The 26,737-nt window shown below is 34.9% G+C and overlaps 1 protein-coding gene and 1 long non-coding RNA gene across 2 annotated transcripts in view; both read right to left on the bottom strand.

Moving 5' to 3' along the window:
• Nucleotides 1-1,015: 1,015 nt before the first annotated feature.
• On the bottom strand, nucleotides 1,016-5,116 carry LOC123330062. Its single transcript, XR_006545769.2, has 3 exons — nucleotides 4,538-5,116; nucleotides 1,379-1,577; nucleotides 1,016-1,264 (listed from the first exon to the last, which is right to left on the bottom strand). It is a non-coding gene; the product is annotated as an uncharacterized LOC123330062 (long non-coding RNA).
• Nucleotides 5,117-7,247: 2,131 nt separating this feature from the next.
• Nucleotides 7,248-26,737, bottom strand: part of PCDH10 (protocadherin 10) — a 46,130-nt gene continuing 26,640 nt past the window's right edge. The window contains exon 6 of the mRNA XM_045163167.1: nucleotides 7,248-11,914. Coding sequence (XP_045019102.1) covers nucleotides 11,895-11,914 — 20 coding nt within the window. The 3' untranslated portion in view covers nucleotides 7,248-11,894. The remainder of the gene's footprint in view (nucleotides 11,915-26,737) is intronic.

The raw sequence follows: 26,737 nt of genomic DNA, 5'->3' as shown, positions 1-26,737 counted from the left end.
AGAGTTGACTCATTGGAAAAGACTCTGATGCTGGGAGGGGTTGGGGGCAAGAGGAGAAGGGACGACAGAGGATGAGATGGCTGGATGGCATCACTGACTCGATGGATGTGAGTCTGAGTGAACTCCGGGAGTTGGTGATGGACAGGGAGGCCTGGCGTTCTGCGATTCATGGGGTCGCAAAGAGTCAGACACAACTGAGCAACTGATCTGATCTGATGTCATCTTTGCATGAAATGTTCCTTTGGTATCTCTAATTTTTTTAAGAGATCTCTAGTATATCAAGAGATACCAAGGGAACATTTCGTGCAAAGATGGGCACAGTGAAGGACAGAAATGGCATGGACCTAGCAGAAGCAGAAGATATTAAGACAAGGTGGCAAGAATACACGGAAGAACTATACAAAAAGATCTTCATGACCTAGATAACCACAAAGGTGTGATCAGTCCCCTAGAGCCAGGCATCCTGGAGTGCAAAGTCAAGTGGGCCTTAGGAAGCATCACAACCAATAAGGCTAGTGGAGGTGATGGAATGTCAGTTGAGCTATTTCAGATCCTAAAACATGATGCTATGAAAGTGCTGCACTCAATATGCAAGCAAATTTGGAAAACTCAGCAGCGGCCCCAGGGCTGGAAAAGGTCAGTTTTCATTCCAATCCCAAAGAAAGGCAATGCCAAAGAATATTCAAACTACTGTGCAATTTCACTCATCTCACACGCTAGCAACATAATGCTCAAAATTCTCCAAGTAAGGCTTCAATAGTATGTGAACTGAGAACTTCCAGATGTTGAAGTTGGATTTAGAAAAGGCAGAGAAACCAGAGATCAAATTGTCAACATCCATTGGATCATAGAAAAAGCAAGAGATTCCAGAAAGACATCTTCTGATTTATTGACTACACCAAAGCCTTTGACTGTGTAGATCACAACAAACTATGGAAAATTCTTTAAGAGATGGGAATACCAAATCACTTTACTGTAAGGTGAGTGCAAAAGAAAAAGAGAGTGAGCCAAGCAGTCAGGCAAGAAAAGGGAAATTTATTAGAGGGAAAAGAGAGGGTGATTGGCTCTTAAGGAGAAACAGCATCCTCCCTTTTTGATGGAGTCCTTCTTATACCCACCAATGAAAAATTCTCTGAAGGGATATTCTCCACATAGCTGGAGATCTGGAATCTGGTGGTCTCACAGCTTTGAGAAGTTTTTGATAATCAGATTGAGTTAGAAGTAGCTCGTGGATAGTTTGGTTGGTGAAGGCTTGTAAGCGATCCTGAAGAAATTTTGAAAAAAGACACATTAAACATGAGTGGAAAGTTAGAATTAGGGTAAATAAAAGAGGAACTAGAAAAGGTAGGACCCAGGACATCCAATTCCAATTGCTTACCCAGTTTTCCCATGTATTGCTAATGTGTTGGCGTATTCTCGAGGCTGTTTGTCAGATTTCTTGCTGTTTCCTTCACAATGCCTGATTTATTGGCATAGAACCAACAGGCTTCCTCCAAAAATAGGCATAGGCCTCCTTTTTCTGCTGTGAGGTCTAATCCTCTTCTTTTTTGGAGGACCATGGTTGCCAGGGAATCTAGCTGGTTTTGGATAGTGATAAGGCTGTTAGCTATTTCTTCTAGGCTGTCAGTGAGGTCTTTAGAAAGGCTTTGATAGTAATTTAAAGAGGTTGTGAGTCCTGCAGTCCCTGTCCCAATCCTAGCAGCCATTCCTAAACTAATTAATAGAGGATCGAATTGAATTGCCTGTCTGGGCCTGTTATGAGTTAGTGGGATAGGAAGGGTCTGATTGTTAGGAGCGATAGAAATATCTGGGGCCAGATATACCAGGGTGCATGTTCCTCTCCAGTTAGTGGGAAGACATAAATAAGTAGTGGTTCCACATAAGAAAAATATTCCATGAGTAAGAAGACAACACCTGAAATTGATAGCAAATAGGTGTCTTTCTGGGAACTTGTTAGTAGTCTCTGAAACTGACAGTGAACTCTCTAGTGTAGCTTCTACAAGAGGAGTATTTATACCATATGCAGAAGGGAGTCTCCCCAAGAAAGTAAGAGAATGTCCTGCTGTTCCTGAGACATGATAGATCAGCCTGAAGGGAAAGAGAAATGTGAAGTGTGATTACAGAGGTGTGGCGGTATAGTTCCTAGTTGGGGGTAAGAATTGCACATAGAGTTTTGTCTGGAAAAACAGAAAGGAACCTATTGTAGACACAAGTCAGAAGTGGTGGGTGTTAAGGAGCAGTAAGCAGGCTAGATCAGAGGGTGGGCTTGGGATAGTAATAGAGGCTTTGAATTTTGAGAGAAGGTCTCTCCCAAGAATAGGAGTGGGGCATTTTGGAGAGTATGAGAAAAGAATGGGAAAAAGGGGTATCTTAAAGTGTGCAAGATAGAGGCTTGGTTATTCATGGCATAGATATTAAATCCCCAAATAGAGACTTGAGAGACCTTATTTTTTTCTGAGTAGGCAAGCATAGCAAAGTAAGTGGCCCCCATGTCAATGAGAAAGGAGACTGGCTTATCTGCCACTCTAAGAGTTACCCTGGGCTCCATAGAGGTGATGAGAGTTGGGGCCTCTGGCCCTGGGTACCTTCAGTCTTCAGTGGCAAGTCCAAGGAGGCTAGGCAGAGCTGGGCAGAGCTGCTCAAGACTAGGAGGGGATGTCCGGATCCCTGGAGGGGGATTTGGGCAGTGGACCCTCCAACGTCCCTTTATGCCACAGCTGGGACATGGACCTGGAGGGGGCCTTGGCTTTAGGCATAAGCAGGCCCAGTGGCCTTGTTTTCTGCATTTGAAGCAGGGCCCAGGGGGCTTCCTTTCTTTGTTGGTTGATGGAGGCTTGGAGCCATTTAGGGCAGTGGCTAAAAGGTGGTATTTGGCCTGATCTCACTGGGCCTTCTCTAGATTTGCCTATTCTTCCTGGTTATTGAAAATCTTAAAGGCTAAATTTAAAAGGTCTCATTGAGGGGTTTGAGGGCCTTCTGCTTTTTTTAGTTTCTTTTGGATATCTGGGGATGACTGGGAGATAAAATGGGTGTTAAGGACAATGGTGCCCTCTGCTGAAGTGAGGTCTAATTTTGTATATTTTTGTAGCGCTTCCATTAACCTGGCTAGAAATTGTGCCACATTTTCATATAGTCTTTGAGTTATTTCTCGGAGCTTATCAAAGTTGATGTTTTATGGGCTTTATGCCCTGCCTTTTGAAGGCCCACAATTAGGCAAGCAATCATATGCTCATCCAGGTCTCCCTGCCTGATAATCCCAGTTGGTATCATCTCGGGGGATAGCCATTGCCCCTACAGGCTTAGTATGTACCTCATCAGCATGCACCTGAGAGGCTTGCCATACTCATTCCTTCTCTTCCAGGAGAGTGGAGGAAAGTATGATGTAAATATCATGCCAGGTTAAGTCGTAAGACTGGGTAAGATACTTGAATTCTTTTAGATAATTATCTGGGTCTGAAGAGAAAGAGCCAAGATGCTTTTCAATCTGAGATAGGTCGATGAGGGAGAATGGGACATGAACCCAAACAATGCCTTTTGCTCCAGCTACTTCCTGTAAAGGGAGAATTGGGGCAGGGAAGGAGAGGGATCCTGCGGTGAAGTTTCCTGATTTAAAGTTGTTCAGACCTGTGGGGAGGAGATCTAGGGAGGTCAGGGTAAAGCCTTGGGACCCTCAGGGTAGAGGGTGGGGCTGAGGTCTCCTAGCGTATCTCAGGCACAGGCTGGGGAGGGGTGTTGGGAGCTACAGCCATGGAAGAGGCCTGCTGAGAAGGAGGGAGAGAGGAGGGGACTTAAGGTAGAGGTTGTGGAACTGGAGGATTCCAGAAAGGTGGAATCCAAAAGGTGGATCTGGAGCTGCTGCAAGGGGATTGGGAGCTATAGGGTGTGGGCTGTGGTCCCAAGGGTGGAAGGAAGAAGAAAAGTCTAAACAGGGAACGGGAGACATTTTATTAGGAGGATGTGGCCCAGAGTGGGCTAAGAGTATTTGAGAAGCAGAACAGGATTCACAGAGAGCAGAGAGCGAAGAAAACCTGAACATAAGGGATTTCTAAGCACTTACCCTTGTAGCAGCAGCTGAAGTTTTCGAGGTTCCGTAGAGTATTATAATCGAGAGTTCTGTTTTCTGGCCACTGGGACCTGTTATCAAGTCTCTATTTAGGCCAGACAGTGTTAGAATAGTAAATAAGTCTTTTTAGTCTTATCTCCCCTTGGAAGCCCAAGGTTTTTAGGTTTTGGAGAAGGCATCTTAGAGGATTAGATTTTGAGGGCTGGGTTTGAGAATTTCCCATTGTGGCCAAATAGGAAGGTTAGACAAAGGTAAGAGAAAGTGAGGAGAAAAGTCCTAGAAAAAAGGCATCCCCATTCTCAGGACTTTTTCAGAGAGTAATAATATTCTGCTTTGAAATGGGTGCCCCCTATTCCAAAGTCAGATGGGGCACAAGGCAGAGGGCCTGAGGGCCATGGGGATCCTCCCGCCTAGTGCTAGGACTTGGAAAAGAGGTGAGAGAGAGAGGATCCGAGGGAATGGGATTTCACTGACCCTTGGATGAAATGTGGGCCGGTGAGTGGATGTCAGTCACAAGGCAAGTGGAGAGTCACGTCCCAGAGCTCACTCAGTTTCTCAGCAAGGTCTGAGCGAGGGGACCACTGGAGCTGGGCTTGTGAGAGGAGCCCACCCAGTTGCGGTGGATCTTCCCTCCCAGGTTTCAGCACCAGAATGTTAAGGCAAGTGCAGAGAAAAAGAGAGCAAGCCGGGCAGTCAGGCAAGAAAAGGGAAATTTATTAGAGGGAAAAGAGAGGGTGACTGGCTCTTAAGGAGAACAGGCATCCTCCCTTTCTGATGGAGTCCTTCTTATATCCCATCAATGAAAAATTCTCTGAAGGGATGGTCACATAGCCAGAGGTCTGGAATCTAGTGGTCTCATAGCTTTGAGAAGATAGGCTCTAGTGAGATAACAGCATGCCATTTGGACAATTTGGTCAGTCTCACAGATCACTGTGATTTTAATCTGTTTGCAAGGTCAATGTAAGGAGCCATCTTATCAATGAGACCCCATGTGGGCCCTATCACTTACCTGCCTCTTGAGAAATTGGTATCCAGGTCAAGAAGCAACAGTTAGAACCAGATATGGAACAATGGACTGGTTCCAAATAGGGAAAGGAGTATGTCAAGGCTGTATATTGTCACCCTGCTGATTTAACTTATATGCAAAGTACATCATGTGAAATGCCAGGCTGGATGAAGCACAAGCTGGAATCAAGATTGCTGGGAGAAATATTAGTAACCTCAGATATGCAGATGACACCACCCTTATGGCAGAAAGTGAAGAAGAACTAAAGAGCCTCTTGATGAAAGTGAAAGAGGAGAGTGAAAAAGCTAGCTTAAAATTCAGCATTCAAAAAACTAAGACCATAGTATCCGGTCCCATCACTTTATGGCAAATAGATGGGGATAACAATGGAAACAGTGGCAGATTTTATTGTTGGGGGCTCCAAGATCACCGCAGATGATGACTGTAGCCATGAAATTAAAAGATGCTTGCTCCTTGGAAGAAAAGCTATGACCAACATAAACAGCATATTAAAAAGCATAGACATTACTTTGCCAACAAAGGTCCATCTAGTCAAAGCTATGGTTTTTCCAGTAGTCATGTGTGGATGTGAGAACTGGACTATAAAGAAAGCTGGGTGCCGAAAAATTGATGCTTTTGAATTGTTGGAGAAGACTCTTGAGAGTCCCTCGGACTGCAAGGAGATCAAACCAGTCAATCCTAAAGGAAGTCAGTCCTGAATATTAATTGGAAGGACTGATGGTAAAGCTGAAGCTCCAATACTTTGGCCACCTAATGTGAAGAACTGACTCATTGGGAAAGACCCTGATGCTGGGTTAGGGTTAGTTGAGAGGTGAGAGGAGAAGAGGCCAACAGAGGATGAGATAGTTGTTTGGCATCGCTGACTCAATGGACATTAGTTTAAATAAACTCCGGGAGTTGGTGATGGACAGGGAGGCCTGGTGTGCTACAGTCCATGGGGTCTCAGAGTCGGACACTACTGAGCGACTGAACTGAACTGACGTTTTTTGTGTCCTAAGTACTTATTTTTGATCTTATGCTACCACCTTAATATATTGAATTGCTCTCACAACTCAATGTTGGGTTTTGACCACAAATGTGATCACTGACTTATTTGATCATTTTACTATTTAATAGTCTCCTCTTATATCTTTGGTTCCCAAAGCAAATTATTAATAGAATTTTCTTGAAGACAGATATTACCATGTTACATCCCCTCATTGTCAAACCTTAATATATGTTGAGAATCTAATAAAATTTAACTTTACCTCTGAAAATTCATAATCTGGATTAAATAGACGAGTACATGATATGATTCACAGAGCAGATAATAGTAAGGGATAGGAGATCCAGGTGCACAGGGGAACCAAAGCTACTTGTAGTTATAGCTGTTAACATTTAACTGAGAACCATCATTCCTGCATATTTTATTAGTTCTTTTCCATTATCAGGTTGGCTTTACTACATGTTCATATACTTGGTCTTCTCTTTTTGTTTCATAACATGAACCTCTGTCCAGATGTGTGTAGTTTGAACTCAAGAAAATAATTTATGCAAACCACACATGGGATTAAGAAGCACACATTTTTTCTATTACTTTTTAGCTATTAAAAAACATAAATTTCTATAAGATTCATTCAGATTATTTTACATTATAGAAAATTCTATACCTTAATTCATGTTTTCAGCTTGGGCAATGATACCCAAATGATTTTTTTTTAATGTTTCCATTGACTTTAAATATGAAACTGTTTGCTTCTAAAATTTCAGATAAAATTTTTTTCTTTTATTGCTTGAAGACACTCATATCCTAAATATAATGTTGTTTTAATCCTTGTGGACTTTTGTATTACTACAACTTAAAAAAATTAAAAAGAAAATTTAACATTAGGTGGAAAAATACATGTATGAAATATTCATTGAGGCTATCATGAGACTCATATGGAACTAAATGCCTACTTTCAAAACTATAAATATAGTGAAATCCTTTAAACCTAGCATATGTTGCTTCAAATAAGACTTGGTTTTGAACAGATGTCCCCTTAGACCTGTTATATTAAGACTAAAATTACTAAATCAACATTAGTTGTTTTTATACTTAGGGCCACATTTTGCCACTGATTTTTATTGAAAGCTCCCACAGGCGTAAGTGGAAGACCCATGCATGGAAAAATGGCATAATATGTATCCTAGTTTTATTTATTTCATATGTATACAGCAGTATAAAATAATATATTACATTTACACTCATTTTACTTATGTATTATTATAGCATTCACAGTAACAAACACTATAGTTAAGATTTAAACTCATCTTTTGTTATAATACCCTGTTTTCACTCACAGATAAATGTCTCAAAAATGTGTTTAGAGCTGAAATTCCCTGCTTACTTTCAGCTCCAGCATGTATGAATGTATTGGAAGTCTGAGTTCTGTCACTCAGAAATTTTTGAGTCTCATGTGAAAATTTAATTTTTTTTGCATTATTAATGCATTATTCTCATGCAACTCAAAAACATCTCGAGTGTAAAACTTCAAATTAAGCATGTGACAAGTTTTCAAGAAATAAAAGCCATTTTTCTAATTTAACAAATACTTAAAAATAGCAGTGGTTAGAAATACATGCATGCACACTAAAGGTATTAGAATTTTAGTCATATTATTGCCTGCAATACTCTGGCGGCACCCAGCAACCCACAGACTGCCCTGGTAGCTCAGTGGTAAAGAACCCGCCTGAAAATGCAGGCGACTTAGGTTCAGTCCCTGGGTCAGGAAGATCCCCTGGAGAAGGAAACGGCAACCCACCCCAGTATTCTTGCCTGGGAAATCCCACGGACAGAGGAGCCTAGCAGGCTACAGTCCCTGGGGTCGCAAAGAGTTGGACACAACTTAGTGACTAAACAACAAACAACAACCACCACCCATTCTCATAGAACGCTGTAATCTAAAACCTATGCCAAGTTTCAGAAGAAAATAAAAATACCTAACAGTAGTTTCTCAAATTACTGTCTTAGGGTTTTGTTGTTTTGTTTGAGGGATATTCCTTGAAATGCTAACAATATATAAAGTAATATTACTACTCCATGGCATAAAAAATATGGAATTTTGTAATTTTCTGTTTTTCCTTGTTGAAAAGGAACATAAAAAGGATGTTAAGTGCAAAGCCTTTACCACTACAAAATTTGAGTTGAAAAAGATAACCTAAGAAATTGCAATATGAAAAATATAAGATTTTCAGAAAAATTATCAAGTATATCAATGTTTTCAGTATTTTTGAATTCCTTGGATATTAAACACACACAGAAATGTAAAGGGGAGGAAAAAAACCCACATGCAATGACAAATAACAGTACTATTATCAGTCAGTGACATGAATTATTTTATCTTGCTGAACACTTGCAACATTCTGACTGAATAATTATATTAAAGATGAACTTTACTCCAGTAAATAACTTTTGGAAGTTAAATGGTACAATTAATGCACAGCTATTGAAGTTTATGTCAAAAACTGTAAGGATTTTCTTTCTTCCTCTTACTGGAGATGCAGGAGGGTTTCTATATTACAAAAGATCTGACAGCAAATTATAACACTATTAAGAAAAAATAATTAAAATATTTAAACCTTCTACTGTAGCACTTAATTTGCAATGTTTGATAAAGGCATTGCATTTAATATCTTCATAAAATAAATATTCATATCTCCTTAGTATTTACTAAGATAGATGATATGCTTGTAATGATACAGACGTCTTATATCTGTAAAGTAATTCTGATGCAATATTTAAATATCTTATTTAAAATGATTTCACAAAATTATGTTCACAAGTTAAAAATTAGAATTTTATATATGGATGAAATATTTCTAAAAATTGTCATTTGACATACCTTTGAAACATCAAGACACTGTTTCCACAGGAAAATATCGACTTTTTACTACTCTAAAACTAACCATGTTAACAAGGAGTAAATGTCATGATTATTCTTTTCTGAAATAATTCATTGATGAAATATTGTCTAATAATTTGGATATTGTTTTGCATTGATATGTATAAAATTATGGAAGATTGGATATAAGGATGGCTAGATTAAATAGAAAACTTATTCTAAATTTTCTTTTCATACAAACCTAGTAAATGTTCATTTGGAAAGCTTCATTATTGGTTGGTTGAATCTTTCCATCTTAAAATCCCCCTCACTGGTAGCTAACATTTTGGCCAATTTAATAAAGTCATAAGCTTACTGTGTTGTAACTTCAGATTTATGCTGGTTGCAATGAATAGATTAATAACTAATCACTTAATATTTCATGTTTAAATCATTCTAGTTGTATCACAGATTAGGCAAAAAATTTGTTGTTTTAGAAGATCATAAAATTTAAGAACTAAAATGCAAATTAGTATGTGTTTACTACAATATATTAAAAAAACAGACAAACATATGATATGAGAAGTTGATTCAAGGGGGATTATATTCAATGATATGAAAGACTAAATGATTAAATAAAGTTTTGGTCAGACAAATTAGTATAACTCTTAGAGTATAACATATTTTCAATGCATGTAATAAGTCTGATGGATGTGGGCTTCCCCCCATATTTGTAAAATTGTGAGTGAAATGTTTTAATTAAAGCAGAGTGATTCAACAAGAAAATAATTTTCTTGTTTAAAAAGCAATTACAATGAACAGACTTTTTGTCCAGTTAAATTATTTAAAAACATATAGTTTCTTACTAAAATAGTCTATCATCCAAAATATTAACGTAGTAATGCAAAAGTTTTGAGAATATTTTACTGCTGCCTCTAGTGAAAGTGTGTGCTTTTTGTGTCATATGTGATGGATTAGCTTCAAATATTTTTAAAAGGTCCCCCAAAGCCTGGAACATTACATAGATTATTTTGTTACATAAATTGATTGGGATTGTGACATACTAATATCTATTTTGATAAGACAAATAAGTGATACCAAGATATCACTCAAATATGCACAGCAATGACCTAGGAATATATATGCATATTTATATGCATTTTATTGATAAATCTAGGAAAATATCCCCATTCAAATGACACAAAATTAAGTGGAAGACATTTGTTATGTGTCAAGTTTAGTCTGTTCTTTAATAACAGTCTGGCTCAAACTATCATTGAACATGTGATCAGTTAAAATTAAGGAAAATATTTCAGAATCAGTCTGCAATTTGGGTTGGGAAAGTATTTAGATATAATGTTGAAGGAGTTTTTTAGAGAAGAACTGTGACAAAGCTGGTTTTTGCTTAGAGGGTTATCTCACATCTTCTGATTTTCCCTTTCTTATTCGTACTTTAACAAGCAATAAACAGCAGTATAATAAAAGGAATATATGTAAAAGAGGAAAATGCAGATTACTAAATTTAATAATCAACTTGTTAACATAAACATAAAAGGAAAACTTCACTTTTCAAGGCTGACTCATGAAGAATTTTCTCTTTAATAAAATAATGACTACATTTAAACTATAATTCTCACACATAAGATAATGCTGAAACAGTAATGTACCACGTTTCTATACCAAATTTATTTGTTTTAAATTTAGAGATCCTTTATATCTTATAGGTATTCTTTACCAGTTTAACTATTTATGTATCTCTATATATTCATATAGAGTTATAGATTTTATATGTGTAGCATGTGTTATTAGAAGTCATGAAGCTATGCAAAACTATGCAAAATAAAATCCTATGTGAGTTGTATGATTGAGGACTCCATTTAAAATAGTAATTTTCAGCTACATATTTTACACCACAAAATGTACAGACACCAGTGCTTTTTTTTTTTTTTTTGCTAACAACAAATACAGGTAAATGTATAGATTCTTTATAAAAGCTTTAAATGATTCTAAATTCAAAGCCATAGAAGTAGAATTGAGATTATCTAGATTGTTAGATATTTTGAGAGTACATGTTCAGTGCTCTTTTGATAACATCGACAGCTATATCTTTGGCATTGAAAATTCAGTACGAGTTCTTGACAAAATTTTGTAGCTTGGAGCTTCATTTTTTTTTAAACAAGGAAAAACAGGGCTGAAAAAGATATGAAAACTGGGAGGAAACTATTAATGATTTTCTTTTCCTTCGTATGTTTATCTTTGGGACCCTGAATTACCTTTTATTTTATTATATGATGCGGATTGTATGAATCCATTTAAAAACCAACTGAGTTGTACCACATTTTAGGAAAATTATATAATATAATATATATATTTTATATTTATTTAGAAGCTTTGAAATAGTACAGTAAACACTTTGCAACACGGTGTATAAACTACAGAATGTCTTTGATATTTTGTGGGTCTTCAGAATACAACATTTTTTATAACCCACAGGTGAAAAGAACATAATCACAATCTCTCTTGTAAAGTTGGAATAGTTTGGGGAACACTTGATCACACAAAAATAATATAAAACAGTCAAGTTTAAAACAGTGATATTGCATTTATAATGCACAAATTTCCTTTATCTTTATGACTGGCTTCTCGTGGTGAATATAAACATCTAAAGGGCTCAGTGACATTTGGAGAGAAAAGATATATAGTGCTGTAAACAGGCACACACTGATCGGAGAGGCAAAATCAGTTGCCTAAAGTTTCTACAGTTCTGCACATTTCAACTCATTTCTCAGGCCTGCTGAGAGCAATTAGGTCCTATAATTGGCCATGATACTCTGCCGGCAATCTAATACTCAGTTACACACAACTAACTGGATGGCCAAGATAAATGAAGTTGAAAAGTTGATGCTTTTGTTGGTCGACTTTGTGCAAATCATGCTGCTTCAGGTAAGTCCTGTAGAATTGACTAGCATATCCTTTTCCGTGCTGTGAAAAAGAAAAGAAAAATACTCTAAGAAAAACAGCCTGACTTTTGGTGGTTAGAATTGTACATTATTGTAAAAGAAACAAATACAGTAAGAAACAAGTTGTATCCCCGTAAAAGACCCCTGTGATGGCAAAATATTTCCGTGTCCCTTTGGCTTCTAATAGTCATAGTTATTCTGCTGTTTGACTTTCTGAAAATGACAATTTTGACATTTATACAAATCGGTTTTGCAAGTGAAATGTGAGCTTTAAATACCAACCTCCAATTATGTTATTAACTTTTTAAGGTTATGTATAAAACAATTCCCACTTCACTATCTATACACAGAATAGAGGAAAAATTTGTAGTCCTTACATTTGCAGAATAAGTCTTCAGTATATCTATGAATAACTACATATATATTTAATTTAATAAGCTCTATATTTCATACTCTTAATCTACATATAATAAGAGAAAACTATACCAGGAAGTGTTTATGTAGTTAAAAATTAAAGGATGATTCACATTTTTAAGTTTTGTTTTATTTAATTTTTTAGAATCATATAAAGATCAAATCTTTTTATGGCCTATAATTTTTTAAGGTAAATGTATCCCCTCAAAGGAATCAGTTTTCTCCTAAAGTGGGAAGAGGCGGAGGGGAGAAAACGATATTATTGAATGTGCTATTGAGTTTTGAAGCAGAATATCCAGATTCAATCATGTAGATTTATGATCTTGTTTTTATTTATTTGTAAAAAATAAAGGCTATTTCTTCCCAGTTATTCATTATCTTTGTAATATTTGACCTCGAGCACAATGAGAAGAGAAACTGTGTCTTTTAGCTCAGTATCTGGCACATAAGATATATAATAAAAATGTGCTAAAAATCAAGATAGTTCAATTGTGATTAAAATATACATGTATGTCTCTCTCATTAGAAATTAAGAGCTATGCTAAATAGCATAACTGAACTGTTTCAATCCGGTGGATAGTTATATTTTTACTGTTTCTTACGAGAGTAAGAACATGCTGATGAGTTCAATTTCTCTTGTACAGTATTTCTACTCATTTCAAGTAGATTTTCAAGTTATATGTTATTCTTAATTTATTTTTGCTATCTTATTTATTTCTCCTCAAAAACTCAGTTCCTGACCAGATCATCAAGCATTTCTTCATTTGTTCACCTATTAGAAAAGACATCAAATAAAATTATAAAAATCAGGTACCACCACTGACAGAAATGAAAGTGAAAACAAGCATATACTTATTCTGTGTACTAACTGGTATTGAAAATAATCAAAATGTATTTTATAATATATAACATTATGAATTATAAAATGAGTTAGCTGTAACAGGGGACCACATGGTAGCTATTATAAATTACCTGGTCATAATGCTACACATAATACTCTAGAGCAAATAGAAACTTTGCTTTTTTCGAAAAATCAAATCCTACTTTTCCATATGCCTTTGCGTTCAAATTCTCTGCTTCATGATAAACTTGATAAATATGAATGAATGCTTTATTTTGTATATATCAATCAAGATTTAAAATTCTCCAGGAAATTAAAATATTTAGCCATCATAGAAACTTGGGCTTATAAAATGAATTAGAACATATAGTTGTTGTGATCAAATAACTTATTGTCTAAACTGAACAACTGTGTGGCTGAAAGAGAGCAGTATTAATAACTACAGAAGACATACTCTTGCACTTTTCCGACAACCCAGAATATACCATCATCTTACAAATAATATAATTTTTGTTTTCAAAATAAGTTGGAGATATTACTTACAGGTTGAAGTTTTTTCTTAAACAGTATAAAACAGAAACTATTGATTTATAAGAACCATCATTCTACAAAGTTCAAAACCAGAAGAAAGTCAGGAATAACCTATTTCAACCTATGCTGCTGCTAAATCACTTTAGTTGTGTCCAACTCTGTGTGACCCCATAGATGGCAGCCCACCAGGCTGCCCTGTCCCTGGGATTCTCCAGGCAAGAACACTGGAGTGGGTTGCCATTTCCTTCTCCAATTTCAACCTATAAGCCAACACTTTATGTGAAACAAATGAATTATACTGAAAATCTGCATCTTAGTATAAATACAGAAATTAGTGAACCTAACACAGGTTTAAATCAGTAAAATATTTCTAATTAGGTTAAAAGATCACTTATGAAAAAAGCTATTAGCATAGATATTATATGTTTATTTGATTTAGAGTACCAAAAGAAATAGTGTTATGAAAATAGTTCACAGTTATAATTAATATCTGAAACATAAACAAAAGCTTAAAAGGTTTATTTTATTGTTGCTTAGGGTTACATGTGTGCTGCTTTTATTTAAAGTGCACCTATTCCACTAGTGCTCTGAATAATATAAACCACCTTTCATTACATTTACCTTTTCCCACCTATGTGTTAATTCAGGAATGCAAATGTGAATAAGACAAGTGTAAGGACTGAGGTGGATGGTCAGAAGAAATTAGAATGGAGAGGGAAGATTTCTTTTACTTCAAAAGTTAATTTCCTAAATGTTAAGGATTGCTAGACAAGCTAGAGAAAATAAAAAGTTTTATTTACTAAAGTTACAGTTATATACATCTTGTTTCAAAACTTTTAAGAAGTTTGAATACTGAATAATGATTATTCTTTAGGTGTTGTATGGATTAAGGTTGAACAAGCAGCACATAATAAAAAAGAAAAATCAATCTTTTTACATTTTAGGCTCTGTACCAAGGACAGTTGTTCCACAGTATTAACTATTATGTCAATGCATCTGTTACATTTCAGGCTAGAGACTATGGGTCAAATACATTGAATCTCTATGCTTTCTGATGTATTCTATATATATTTTGGAATTATCAAAGCATAGTTGAAGAATTTCTGCTTTTTCTTTTCATTTCACAAATGTATTTTTCCTTAGCTGTTCATTAGCATATGTGGGGATTTAATCACTTGATATGAATGAAATATTTTACTTTCAGTCAAATCAAAAGTAATAGGAAAAGGATGATTGCCATTCCTTTTTACCTCGATTCATTCACTGCATTTATTCTTCATAATGAGTCATAAGAATGTTACATTTAAGACAGCTATTTTACAGTCTTAACTACATATGAAAAATTATTATTAATGTAGAAGAGATTCAAATACCCATCTTCTCATAATTTAGCATATATGTATGCATATATTTACCATGTATATATGTATATTTTCAGCATATATGTATAATTTCAATGAAAGTTCCATGATGCAAATTTTTTCTTATATTGGAGAATCATGTTGTTGCCTTTAGTAATTTGTAAAGTATGATATTAAACTGTTGGACAGTTAAAAATTCTAATGACTTAAGAAGAATGACTGTAAATATGTATGTTTCAAAAATAATTGAAAAAAATCACTAGTGGTATTCTATTTATTCAGCATAATATCATTTAATAATAGTCTGGTGAAAAATAATTTTGTATGATATATTAAAATGACAATTTAATCATTTGGATAGTCACATTCCTCTGCTTTCATAACAAGAAGCATAATACCCTTTATACTTTATGACAGTGTAGATCACAGAAGCTAAAGCAATAAATAAAGCTTAAGAAGTGATCTAATCTATTTCTGCCACTGAAAGAAAGAACAGCCTTCAAATATCCCACATGATTGAGACTCTCCACTACAGTGAAATACTTCTAGAAGCTGAGATCAGTAAGCGACTTGGGAGGTCATTCAAATGTTTCATGAGTCTCACGGTCAGGACACTTCTTTATGTATAAAGTCAACCTAGCACACAAGAGTTTAAGCCCGTTCCCCCTTGTAGGAGTCTGAAACATCTGCTCTCTGTTCCCTGTATGATAGCCTATGATAAACTGAAAGAGCATTTAAAAGCAAGCCCCCATTAGAGATCTTTCCAGCTGAATAATCAGTTCTTTTAACTTTCCTCTGTCTCATTCTCAAACCATTTTTGAAGATTCTCTTCAAAAATGTCTCTAAAGAATTTTTTTTTCTCTTTAACCCTGAAGTTTTGAAATGAGCATAGTTCATTAACTATTAAAATTTGCTGTTTTGTTTTTTTTATCTTCCCACTTCCCCATATTGCTTTTCTTTTTCAATATAGTTGCATATTGTTCATATTATGTTTCCCCCTCTCAAAAATTACAAAAATATTTTAAGTTAGATATGTATATAATTAAAACCATTACATGCTATGCTTTATTATGAATTATAAAGACCAAAAGCCTTCTGTTAGTATAATATAGATTGTCTTTCTAACTACATTAGCTCAGAGCAATGTAATCTTGAGTTCTTATATTTATTGCATATTCTTCACACCACCCTCATGTTAAATTTATTTTTTTTCCTTTCATCAAACAATATACCTCTTTATTTTACTTTGACATAGTTAAGAGATTATAGAATATATCTAGAAAGAGTTCATTTGGAGAAGGACATTTCCACCTGTAAACCTGATTAATCTTTTAGAAAGGAAACTGAAATAAATGACTCAAAAAAGCCTTCAGAACATTCATATAAGAAATATGTCATACAACCAAGTGTTTTTTTTTTTTAGTTTAATCTATATAGGCATGCAACGCTTACAATATGCTTTGTAGTTATTAAATATCTATTAAATTAAAAGATAAACCCAAGGGTATTTTAAGAGATAAGAAATCGGCAAGTGTAGTTTTGTGGATTACAAATGTACATCAATAAATGAGTAAAATGAACCATTTCTAAAATAAGAGATAAACATTGACACTTTAGGTCTAAAAACTCTGACACCCCTAAATAGTCACCATCTTACCTAAGAATCTAGCTACCAATACATTTATTTTTTAGTTATGATGTAAACCATATATCAATTTAAGATTAGAAAATAAAAATAAATTGGACATCATTTGCTTATTAAGAATGGTTTGTGCAAAGATGGAATTAATTTCATAAGCTGGAAGTTACCCTTGAGGTGAAGCAGAGTTCATGCACTATGCAAAGTCCATAGTTTATTACCTGTGAAAATTTCAGAATTTAGTATTGCTTGGAACTTATTTTTAAAGCCTGTTTTGTTGTTAGATTTAATAGCCTTGAAAATACGGGCTTCTATTTGTCTACAAGCACAGTCCAAAATTATGACAGAATACCATTACCTTCACATAGCTTTGAGGAAGAGAGTCTCCAGAAACACCATGAAATTCTTCTTGATAGAGGATCCATAGGCTTCTAGAAGTTTCTACATACTTGTGTATATTTGTGTGTATGTGATTTATATGTAATGTGTATGTGTATGTATACTTTAAAACTATATTCTTATTAAAGGCGATGCAGATACTTTTGCTAAGTCGTATCCTACTCTTTGAGACCCCATGGGCTGTAGCCTGCCCTACGGCTCTGTCCACAGTATTTCCCAGGCAAGAATATAGGACTGGGTTGCCATTTCCTTCTCCAAGGGATCTTCCCGACCCAGGAATCAAACCTGAGTCTTCTGTGTGGCAGGTGGATTTTTTACCACTGAACCACCTGGGAAGCCTACTAAGGCAATAAGATATTTCATCAAGAAATATCTATTCTATGGGTTACTGCAACTTAGTCAACTATCATTAATACTTTTAACAGGGTAGGGGTAATAATAGTAACTCAATTTTGTTTTCTTTGAAAATCTTTGTCTGTGATTAATTATATTAAATGAGTGCTTTTAAATCTACAAGAAAAAATATTGATAGTAATTAACTCCTTTAATTAGACAATATACTTTATCATTATTTGAATTGATTTAAGCAAGATATTTAAAAACACACGGTAATCATCTAGACACAAAAATTGTCAATATTTTAAATATCATTTTTAAACACTAAAGAATTAAACTTTGACATTAAAATATATGCTTAAAAATTTTATCATAATGATGTACTCACATAAAATTTTATAGATTCATGATGTGTTACAAACTTATCTAGAAATGTCAGAAATTTTGCCTTGTAAGCTTAACAAATATTCCCTGAGGAGGAAAAAGTAATAGGACATGATCCTACCCAGAAATCTTTAGCCATCATCTCTTTGACAAACAAAACCCCCTTGCCTCAATGGTATCTCACAATCAAGTCTGAAGACAGAATTATTTTTTAAATCTCTGAAGCTACTTAAGCACATATTTAGGAAATGAAACTCTAATGTTTCCATGTTCATAATGTCATTGAAAAATTTCTGGAAAACTTTACCACAATGTACTAAGATAAAGAAACTATGATTTATTCCACGACTATTTGAAAATTATATTCTTTACATGGCAATAAAGAAATATCTGTGAAATTTTTTGTGAAGGCAATCCACTCAATTATCTCTTTAAAAATGACAAAGGATCTTTCATTTAACTTAGACAAATACCATTATCATGTGAATCTAATTTCTAGCAAGATATCCATATGCTTCTTTAAAGAATAAATGGTTCAGGTTTTTTTTTTCTTTGAAAATTATGGAGTTGATAATATTTACTGACATTTCAAGTAGTTTCCTTCAAAACAACATTATAGGGAGATAAAATTAGTTACTTCCCTGTGAGGCTGAAATAACATTAATTTTCCAAGCAAAAGTTTGGAAAATTCATGCATGGCATTAGTCACTCCTCTAAGAATAGGGATGTTGTACCTGTATAGGTTTATTTACAACAGCCAACATCACTGTATCACAATATTAAACCAACCATTAGTGACATGCACAACTTCATCTTTTATGTGAAAACCAAGCATACATTTCAGCAATGAAAGATGGGAAAAATTTAAGAATAAATGCATAAGATCTTCATTTTAGAAATATACAGCCATGTATCTAATTTATTAACCACTAATAGCCTACTTAAACAAGGATAAGATTTCTAAATAATTTAACATTTTAGATAGCTAAGCTATGAAAATAAGTGGAAAATCTTTGGGCTGGTAAATAAAATATTATACTAATAGCATGACGTTTACAGGGTTATTATAAAAAAAATAGAGACAGCATACATGACTTAGAAACTGTGTGTAAAAGTCTGGCTATTTATTTAATATACTTGAATTCCCCTAACATCATTCAGTTGCTTCTATGTCAAAACAAACAACAAATTAATAACAGGAAGTACATGGTCAGAAGAGGACTGAAATGCTAACACACTGAAAAGTGAAAGCTAACCACTAGTTTTCTGTATCTAGGGAAAAAAAAAAAACACCGAACGGGTTAGGAATCTAAGAATATAGACATCAGCATCAATAACTTCTTGAGTGGGGTTGCCAAATAAATACAGACGGTCTAGTTATATTTAAATTTCAGAAAAAAACAATGAATAATTGTTTATATACCCCATGCAATATTTGGGTATCATGTATTTTCACTTGCTAAATCTGGCAACCCTAGTCTCAAAACATCAGTTACAAGATCCCACATATGATACTAGTTATCACTTAGGAAAATGTTATGCTGTGTTTCCTAGAAAAATATTACACTATCGTCTCTAATTATTCCATAGCACTCTGTCATATAATAAATTTGTACATATTTCCATCTACAATGATTTTAAAGTTAAAATGGCGGAATTCAAAAGGAGATTAAAAATAAAATATAAAAATAAGTTATCTATGATCATACATGAATACAATCTTGTCATTTAAATTTTTTTGTTTTATAATTAAATTTTAACTCTGATTTTGAGTCAGATACTTGTTCTGTGAGGTAGCTATAGCATATTTGATTAAATGTTCTTTATTCTTTCCATAAGAAGTATAATTTTTAATTATTTATTCTAAAAAATTAAACCTAAATATACATTCTCATTTCAGTTCTATTCTGGAAACTCATTAAACTACCTCCCTCTTGGCCTTTCAAATTAATCTAGAATAGGATAATTAGAGATTTGAAAACTGATAAGCAGTGAATAAAACCCAGCTTTAAAACATCACAAAAATGCTAAATTGCTAAAATAAGATTATTATCATGCTTGTTAAACATTAAAAATCATTTTAGTTATGTTCTAATTAAATGACAAGGTTTAAATCCTTAAACAGTTATATTACATTCCGTAACTGTAAACTTTGTGTTTGATTAAGGTTTATCCTAATTACTGCAAATATTTAACCACCCAATAAAAGTAAAAAATAAAAGGAAAAGTCATGTATTACATTTACTATCTATGGAAAGTATCACAATAAATCTAGGAACAAGTTCAAATTTTAAATAACTAACCTTTGTTAAGGCAGTAAGAGATTCTGGTTAAATAGTATTAATAACGTATATTTATATGTAACATATCTATATCATTAATAAAATATGACTAGAGTATGAATGTACCTACATGTCTGATACTAAAGTTCTCATAGAGCAAAATAAAAATTTTGCATCTTTGTTTAAAAAAGAGCATCTGAGATATTCTTTAGTTGCCACAATGGCATAAAGAAAAAATTTGAAAATAACTTACGTGATAATGATGAAAAGCAAAAATAACAAAGATTTAAAAATTCACACAAAAACCCGAAAAACCTACAGGAAAGCCAGAAAAATTTTGTCTAGCCATAGTTGTCCTGAGTTATCCACAATTTCTTGCTCATACTTGTTTCTCTGTAGTGGATTGTGTTTTATGTTCATGTATAAGATTACCTTATTTTTACTTGAGGTTCATATATATGTTTGTGAATTATATGTGACAGACAATTAAAAAGATATAGACTAGTGACATTAGCAGTTGGTGATACTGAACTATGAGGATTAAGAGGTTATTGATCCAATCAGAAAAGAATAAATATGTAAGGCCAGCATAAAAGAACATGAAAATCATGGAAGGTGGAAAGATGATGAAATCCAGGACAGTGTATGTTAGGAATGGAAATGGTTATGTTGGGGGGAGTTGTTTGTTTTCCCATCCAGAGATTACTGTAATTATATTAATTTATGTTAACTGGGGAGATAGCTAAATAACTAAGAAGAGAAAAATGCACTTGCTTTTTTGGTTTAAGGATGTTTCATCTATTGATTCATTGATGTAGCCTAATAAGCCTTTCTCAGTATTTACTTCACTCCAGACAAAGTTCTGGGTTTTGAGACCTTAATGCTTTTGAACTGTGGTGTTGGATAAGACTCTTGAGAGTCCCTTGGACTGCAAGGAGATCCAACCAGTCCATTCTGAAGGAGATCAGCCCTGGGATTTCTTTGGAGGGATTGATGCTAAAGCTGAAACTCCAGTACTTTGGCCACCTCATGCGAAGAGTTGACTCATTGGAAAAGACTCTGATGCTGGGAGGGATTGGGGGCAGGAGGAGAAGGGGACGCCAGAGGATGAGATGGCTGGATGGCATCACTGACTTGATGGACGTGAGTTTGAGTGAACTCCGGGAGTTGGTGATGGACAGGGAGGCCTGGCCTGCTGCGATTCATGGGGTTGCAAACAGTTGGACACGACTGAGGGACTGAACTCAACTGAACTGAACTGAACTGAAAATAGGTACACATGCTTCTTATCTAAGAGATCTACCCTTTTAATAGCTTAACTAGTTTTACAGGATATTTTAAAAACAGCAATTACATATAAAACCTATAAGAAGTTACAAGGAGAACATATATATATATATATATATATATATATATATATATATCGTTGTCTGAGAAGACTTCCCATTTAAGTAAAAGGAGTTGAATCTTGATTGATGAGAGCATGTCCAAGCAGACACGGTGGGGAGTGGATTTGTAGATGAGAGAGCATTCCAGAAGGAGAAAGGCATGCCAAAGTATAAGGGCCTGGGAAAAGTGGTATATAAAGGAGCCAGCAATCATTGAATGCATGAAAGAAAAAATGCAGGCAGGGTTTAAACAAAAAAGCCCTTAAAGCTAATAAAAATGTGAATTGCTGCAGCCAAAACAGAAAGCCTCTCAACATTCTTAAAGTGGAGAATATTACAGTCAAATGTTTATGGATGTAAATATATTCTCTAATTATTTGACAACGGAAGTCAAACAGAAAAGTAGAGGGGTTTTCATTAATTTTGATGAATTAGGAAGAAATGCCTGGGTTCAGGGAATGCAAAGGAAAGCATATTTGTGTCTTCTCACAGAGAAAAAGCAAGGATCCAGAGTTTATACTTCACACATCTGGAAATACTTTGCATTCCATCACCCTAAATCTTCCAAGAGTGACAAAATGTTTTGCAGCCAAAATGACTGCCTGGATGTTTCGTGGCTGATAACTCAATTCTAAGCATAATTGTGACAGAAAAAAAGCAGTTTTATGAGCTGCTAAAAGAAGTCATTCCATCCCAACAACCTCAAGCCTCTGGTTCCATCAACAGCAATAAAAACCAGGAACCTCTAGAAAAGCATCGGACATTTTTTTTCTCATAAATTTTGACAAAGACAAACTAGGCTTATAAGGATCACAGACTGATATTAATCATATATAAGATTTATATATGATTTACATAAAGATTTTGGTGAATATTTTTTAAAATAAAATACTGCTTCAGGGTTTCTTTTTTCACAGAGAGACATTCGCAAGTAAAGTAAATCACTCCCTAGAAGCATCTGGTCTGCAACTCACAGAAATTGTGATAACACAGGGACAGTTTTAATCATGGCATTTAAAATAACATATTTAAAGTGATTAAAGTTTTCATTGTTGCTGCTGTTGTTTACTGGCGAAGTTGTGTCCAACTCTTTGGGACTCTATGGACTGTAGTCCACCAGACTCCTCTGTCCATGGGATTTCCCAGGTAAGAATGCTGGAGTGGGTTGGCATTTCCTTCTCCAGGGGATGTTCCAGACACAAGGATCAAACTCATGTCTCCTGCATTGGTAGTCATTCTTTACCACTGAGCCATCTTAAAGGACACATACATTAGATCAAATATTTCCTATGCAAAAATAAGTTCTATTATATCTCAACCTACTAGTATTTTCAGTTATCATCTTTCACAGTGTCTACTTTTCATGTCTAAGTATCTTAATTTAAAAAAGAAATCACATTTGTTTTTCACACCATCTCACAACTGTGAGATTGCAGATGCAATCTTCTTCCAATCATCCAGCCTCAAGACTTGAGAGCTACCCTTTAGCTTAGTCGCTCAGTCATGTTGGACTCTTTGTGACTCCATGGACTGTAGCCCACCAGGCTCCTTTGTTCCATGGGGATTCTCCAGGCAAGGATTACTGAGTGGCTTGCCACGCCCTCCTCCAGGGGATCTTCCCAACTCAGGGATAGAAGCCCAGGTCTCCCACATTGCAGTCAGATTCTTTATCTTCTTTATTGTCTGAGCCACTAGGGAAGCCCTGAGAACTATCCCTGATAACTATTAATACTTCCTTTACCTTTTATTGTTACATTTAGAATTCTAATGCTAAACTTTTTTTTTCCCCAAAATTTCTCTAATCCTTTCATTTTCATTCTCCATTGGGCCCATATTACCACAAAGTTTGAAACGGCAGTAACTCTCTATTAGTACAACACCAAAAATTAAACCTCATGCAACAAATCCATGCTGACTTCATTCTAGTGTCCAATTTCTTAAGCCAGAGATTTAACAGTGAATTGGTTAGAGATGTTTACACTAGAATCAGATGCTGACATACACCATGGGCTGGCTCCCCACCATCTCTTGTTTCTCAATGTTATAATCTATAAAATGGGGACAGTAAGAATACCTATTTTAGTTGGCCATTGTAGGATTTAAATGCATTAATGTCTGAAAAGTTCTTAGAATAATGCCAGGAACATATTAAGTTCTTAACAATTGTTAGCTACTATTACTATTGGTATTATCATTAAATCATGTCTGAATCTATCCAAAACATGACTTTCAAACTAACTTCCAATATTAACCCTGGATTTTGTTTAAAGATTTAGAAACCTAGAATATTCAGTTCATAATTTTTTGCTTTCTAATCCCATACTTTTCTTCATGAAAGTCTGTACTTTTTGTCTATCAGTTAAAAATCACATAGTGCTCCAATATTGGCCCCCAAAGAGAATTCTATAAATTCTTCTTTGATTACACTCTAAGACAGCAGTCCCCAACATTTTTGGTGTCAAGAATTCGTTTTGTGGAAGACAAACTTTCCATGGACTAGGGTAGAGGAGGATGTTTTACATTTATTGTGCACTTTATTTCTATTATGTAAATTGCCAGCCATTAAATCCTGGAGGTTGGGGACCCCTGCTTTTAGGGATCTTTCCTGAAGATAACCAAAGCCATTTTATTCTAGCAAAGTAAACTTAGAACATAGAATCATTGGGAACCATTGCATTTTGAGAGACAATGCTTAATACAGTTGATAGTTGAATATCATTCATGAATATATTAGGTGAAAAAAAGCTAAATCTATTTTAAGATGTCATTTCTTTCATAGCTGGGAAACAGCACTATAAATGCAGGAAAATTTCACTATTTTATAAAAGATAAGAAAACTTTATTTTCATAGGAGCCAAATATAAAAAGAAATAAGCACATATGATGCATGCAACTGGGCACCTAACAACAACTTAGCTATTAGGCCTCTTGCTTTCTAGGAAAATAATGATATCTATGGGCCTCCCTGGTGGTTCGGATGATAAAGAATCTTCCTGCAATGCAGGACACCCAGGTTCGAATCCTGAGTGAGGCAGATCCCCTAGAAAAGGGAATAGCTACCCACTCCAGTATCCTTGCCTGGAGAGAGGAGCCTGGTGGGCTACAGAACATGGGGTCATAAAGAGTCAAACACCAATGAGCAACTAACACTGTGGAAGGCAGAACAACAAACATAGAGAATCATAAAATCATGAGAATTATACTGGAGAGAGTCCAGTGAATAAGCCATAAACAAAAAGTAAAATTTGAGCAGCTTTTTCAGGCATTAGTCAAAAGCGCTTATGACATCATTTTCTAGTTCTTTCTGACTTTGAAAGACAAAAGTATAAAAATATAAATATAAGGCTGACTGATATAATCAGGTTTACCAGATAACAGGATTTTAAAGAAGAAAAAGGAGGCAGGAAAAACTTTGAGCTTCTATGTGTAAAGACTGATTTATGGCAGACATAGATACCTAACATATCTTATAGAAAGACCCAATTTTCCACACTAATAGACTCTTTACATTTACTTTGTGTGATAATTTTAGGGCATTTGTGTCTCTCATTCAGGGCTATCAGAACTCTTTGAATTAACAATATCTTGCCCAAGGCCAGAATTTACTCTAAAGGGTTAGTACCATTGTCAAAATTCAGATAAAGTCAAATTGGATATGGCCATCTGTTTGTATAATTTTTAAATTTTTTTGACTTGAAAAAATGTTCTTTATTTTTCTACAATCATCAAATATATTCTGCTGCTTTCTGTATGAAATACAAATCTGTTGTTCCAAAAAAGAGTATTCTTTGTCAGATTATTTTTACTGTTTATTGTACATAATCAATATCTTCACTCACTGGAAATGCAGAAGTAAAATAATGAGAATATGAAATGTTAAAAGTTATAACCATGCTTTGTGACTAACATCATTATGAAACAAATAAACTTTAGTATTTGCTGTGCATTATGCTTTTGGTTCTCTTCTACGCGTTTCATTGATTTCACAGATGAAAAAGAAAAATAGTCATACTGTACTTTTAAAGCATATGTATTATGTGAAAGAATATATACTGCAGATGTAAAATAGTGATATATCATGAAAAGAACATTTGGAGTCTGATTTTTCTCTGGGAGTAAAAGAAAGCATAATTAGTTCTATTTAAACCCAGAATTTAAATTTTCTCCATACTCAGGCTGATGTCATTGTTCCAATTTTAACTGAATATATGGTTGCTTTGAACACTTAATGAGTGCTTCCTTTGGGCCAGGCACTCACTGCTTTAAGTATGTTAAATAATTTAATCTCCACAATGAGCTTTTGAGGATGTATGTCACAGATGAGGAAAATGAGTTCTAGGAAGGTTAAAGAAATTACAGAGGTCACACAGCTAGTAACAGGTTGGGTCAGTATGTGAAGCTTGGCAGACTGGCTCTCTAACTGGAGCTATTAAGTACACCTCACTTCTTTGACATGAGGATCAGAATAAAGATCCACTCTTGTAATTTTGTAGAAAGCTAAGGGTCCAAAGGAAATACATGCATACTTTGAGAAGAAAATCAGAAAATGATGTCTTGTGAAATTAATCATTCCAAACTATCATAAAGTCAAAATGAATAAAATTAGTGATGCTTAGAAAAACCTGTCCTGAAAAGAATAAGACTATAGTATTTTTAAAGTACTTACTAAGGATACCACAGACTTTCCTGGAGGCTCAGGGGTAAATAATCCACCTGCCAATGCAGAAGACATAGGTTCTATCCCTGGGTCGGGAAGATCCCCTGGAGAAAGAAATGGTAACCCACTCCAGCATCCTTGCCTGGGAAATCCCATGGACAGAGGAGTTTGGTGGGCTAGAGTCCATGGGGTCACAAAAGAGTTGGCTACAACTTAGCAACTAAACAACAACAACAATGACACCACAGTTCAGCCAGGTGAACAGCTTCATAAAGAAAGAAGAAAACTTTTCATTGGCATTATAGTATGCCTGAGATTGGTTCATTCATTTTTTCAAAATTATTTCAAAGGAGGTTTGTATGAGGTATTATGAGGTATGGAGTGGAGGGATATCAATAACTAAAAATGCTTTTGCATGGTTCTAACACGGCCCAGAGTAGATGTCACTGAGATGACCCAAACTCAGTTATTTGATCTGTGCGTGAAGCATAGTGTCCTTACAGAGTGAGGATGCCCGAGGCTGTGATCACCAGTAATAAAGCTGATTGGATGCCCTTTACACATTTTCAATCAGAGTTCTCATAGTATTTTCCCCTGGATATCTTCCAGGAGT

This window comes from Bubalus bubalis, chromosome 17, assembly GCF_019923935.1.
Source record: "Bubalus bubalis isolate 160015118507 breed Murrah chromosome 17, NDDB_SH_1, whole genome shotgun sequence".
In the NCBI taxonomy this organism is placed as follows: Eukaryota; Metazoa; Chordata; class Mammalia; order Artiodactyla; family Bovidae; genus Bubalus; species Bubalus bubalis.
The sequence above is the reverse complement of the archived record's forward strand: the minus strand, read 5'-3'. Positions and strand labels throughout refer to the sequence as shown.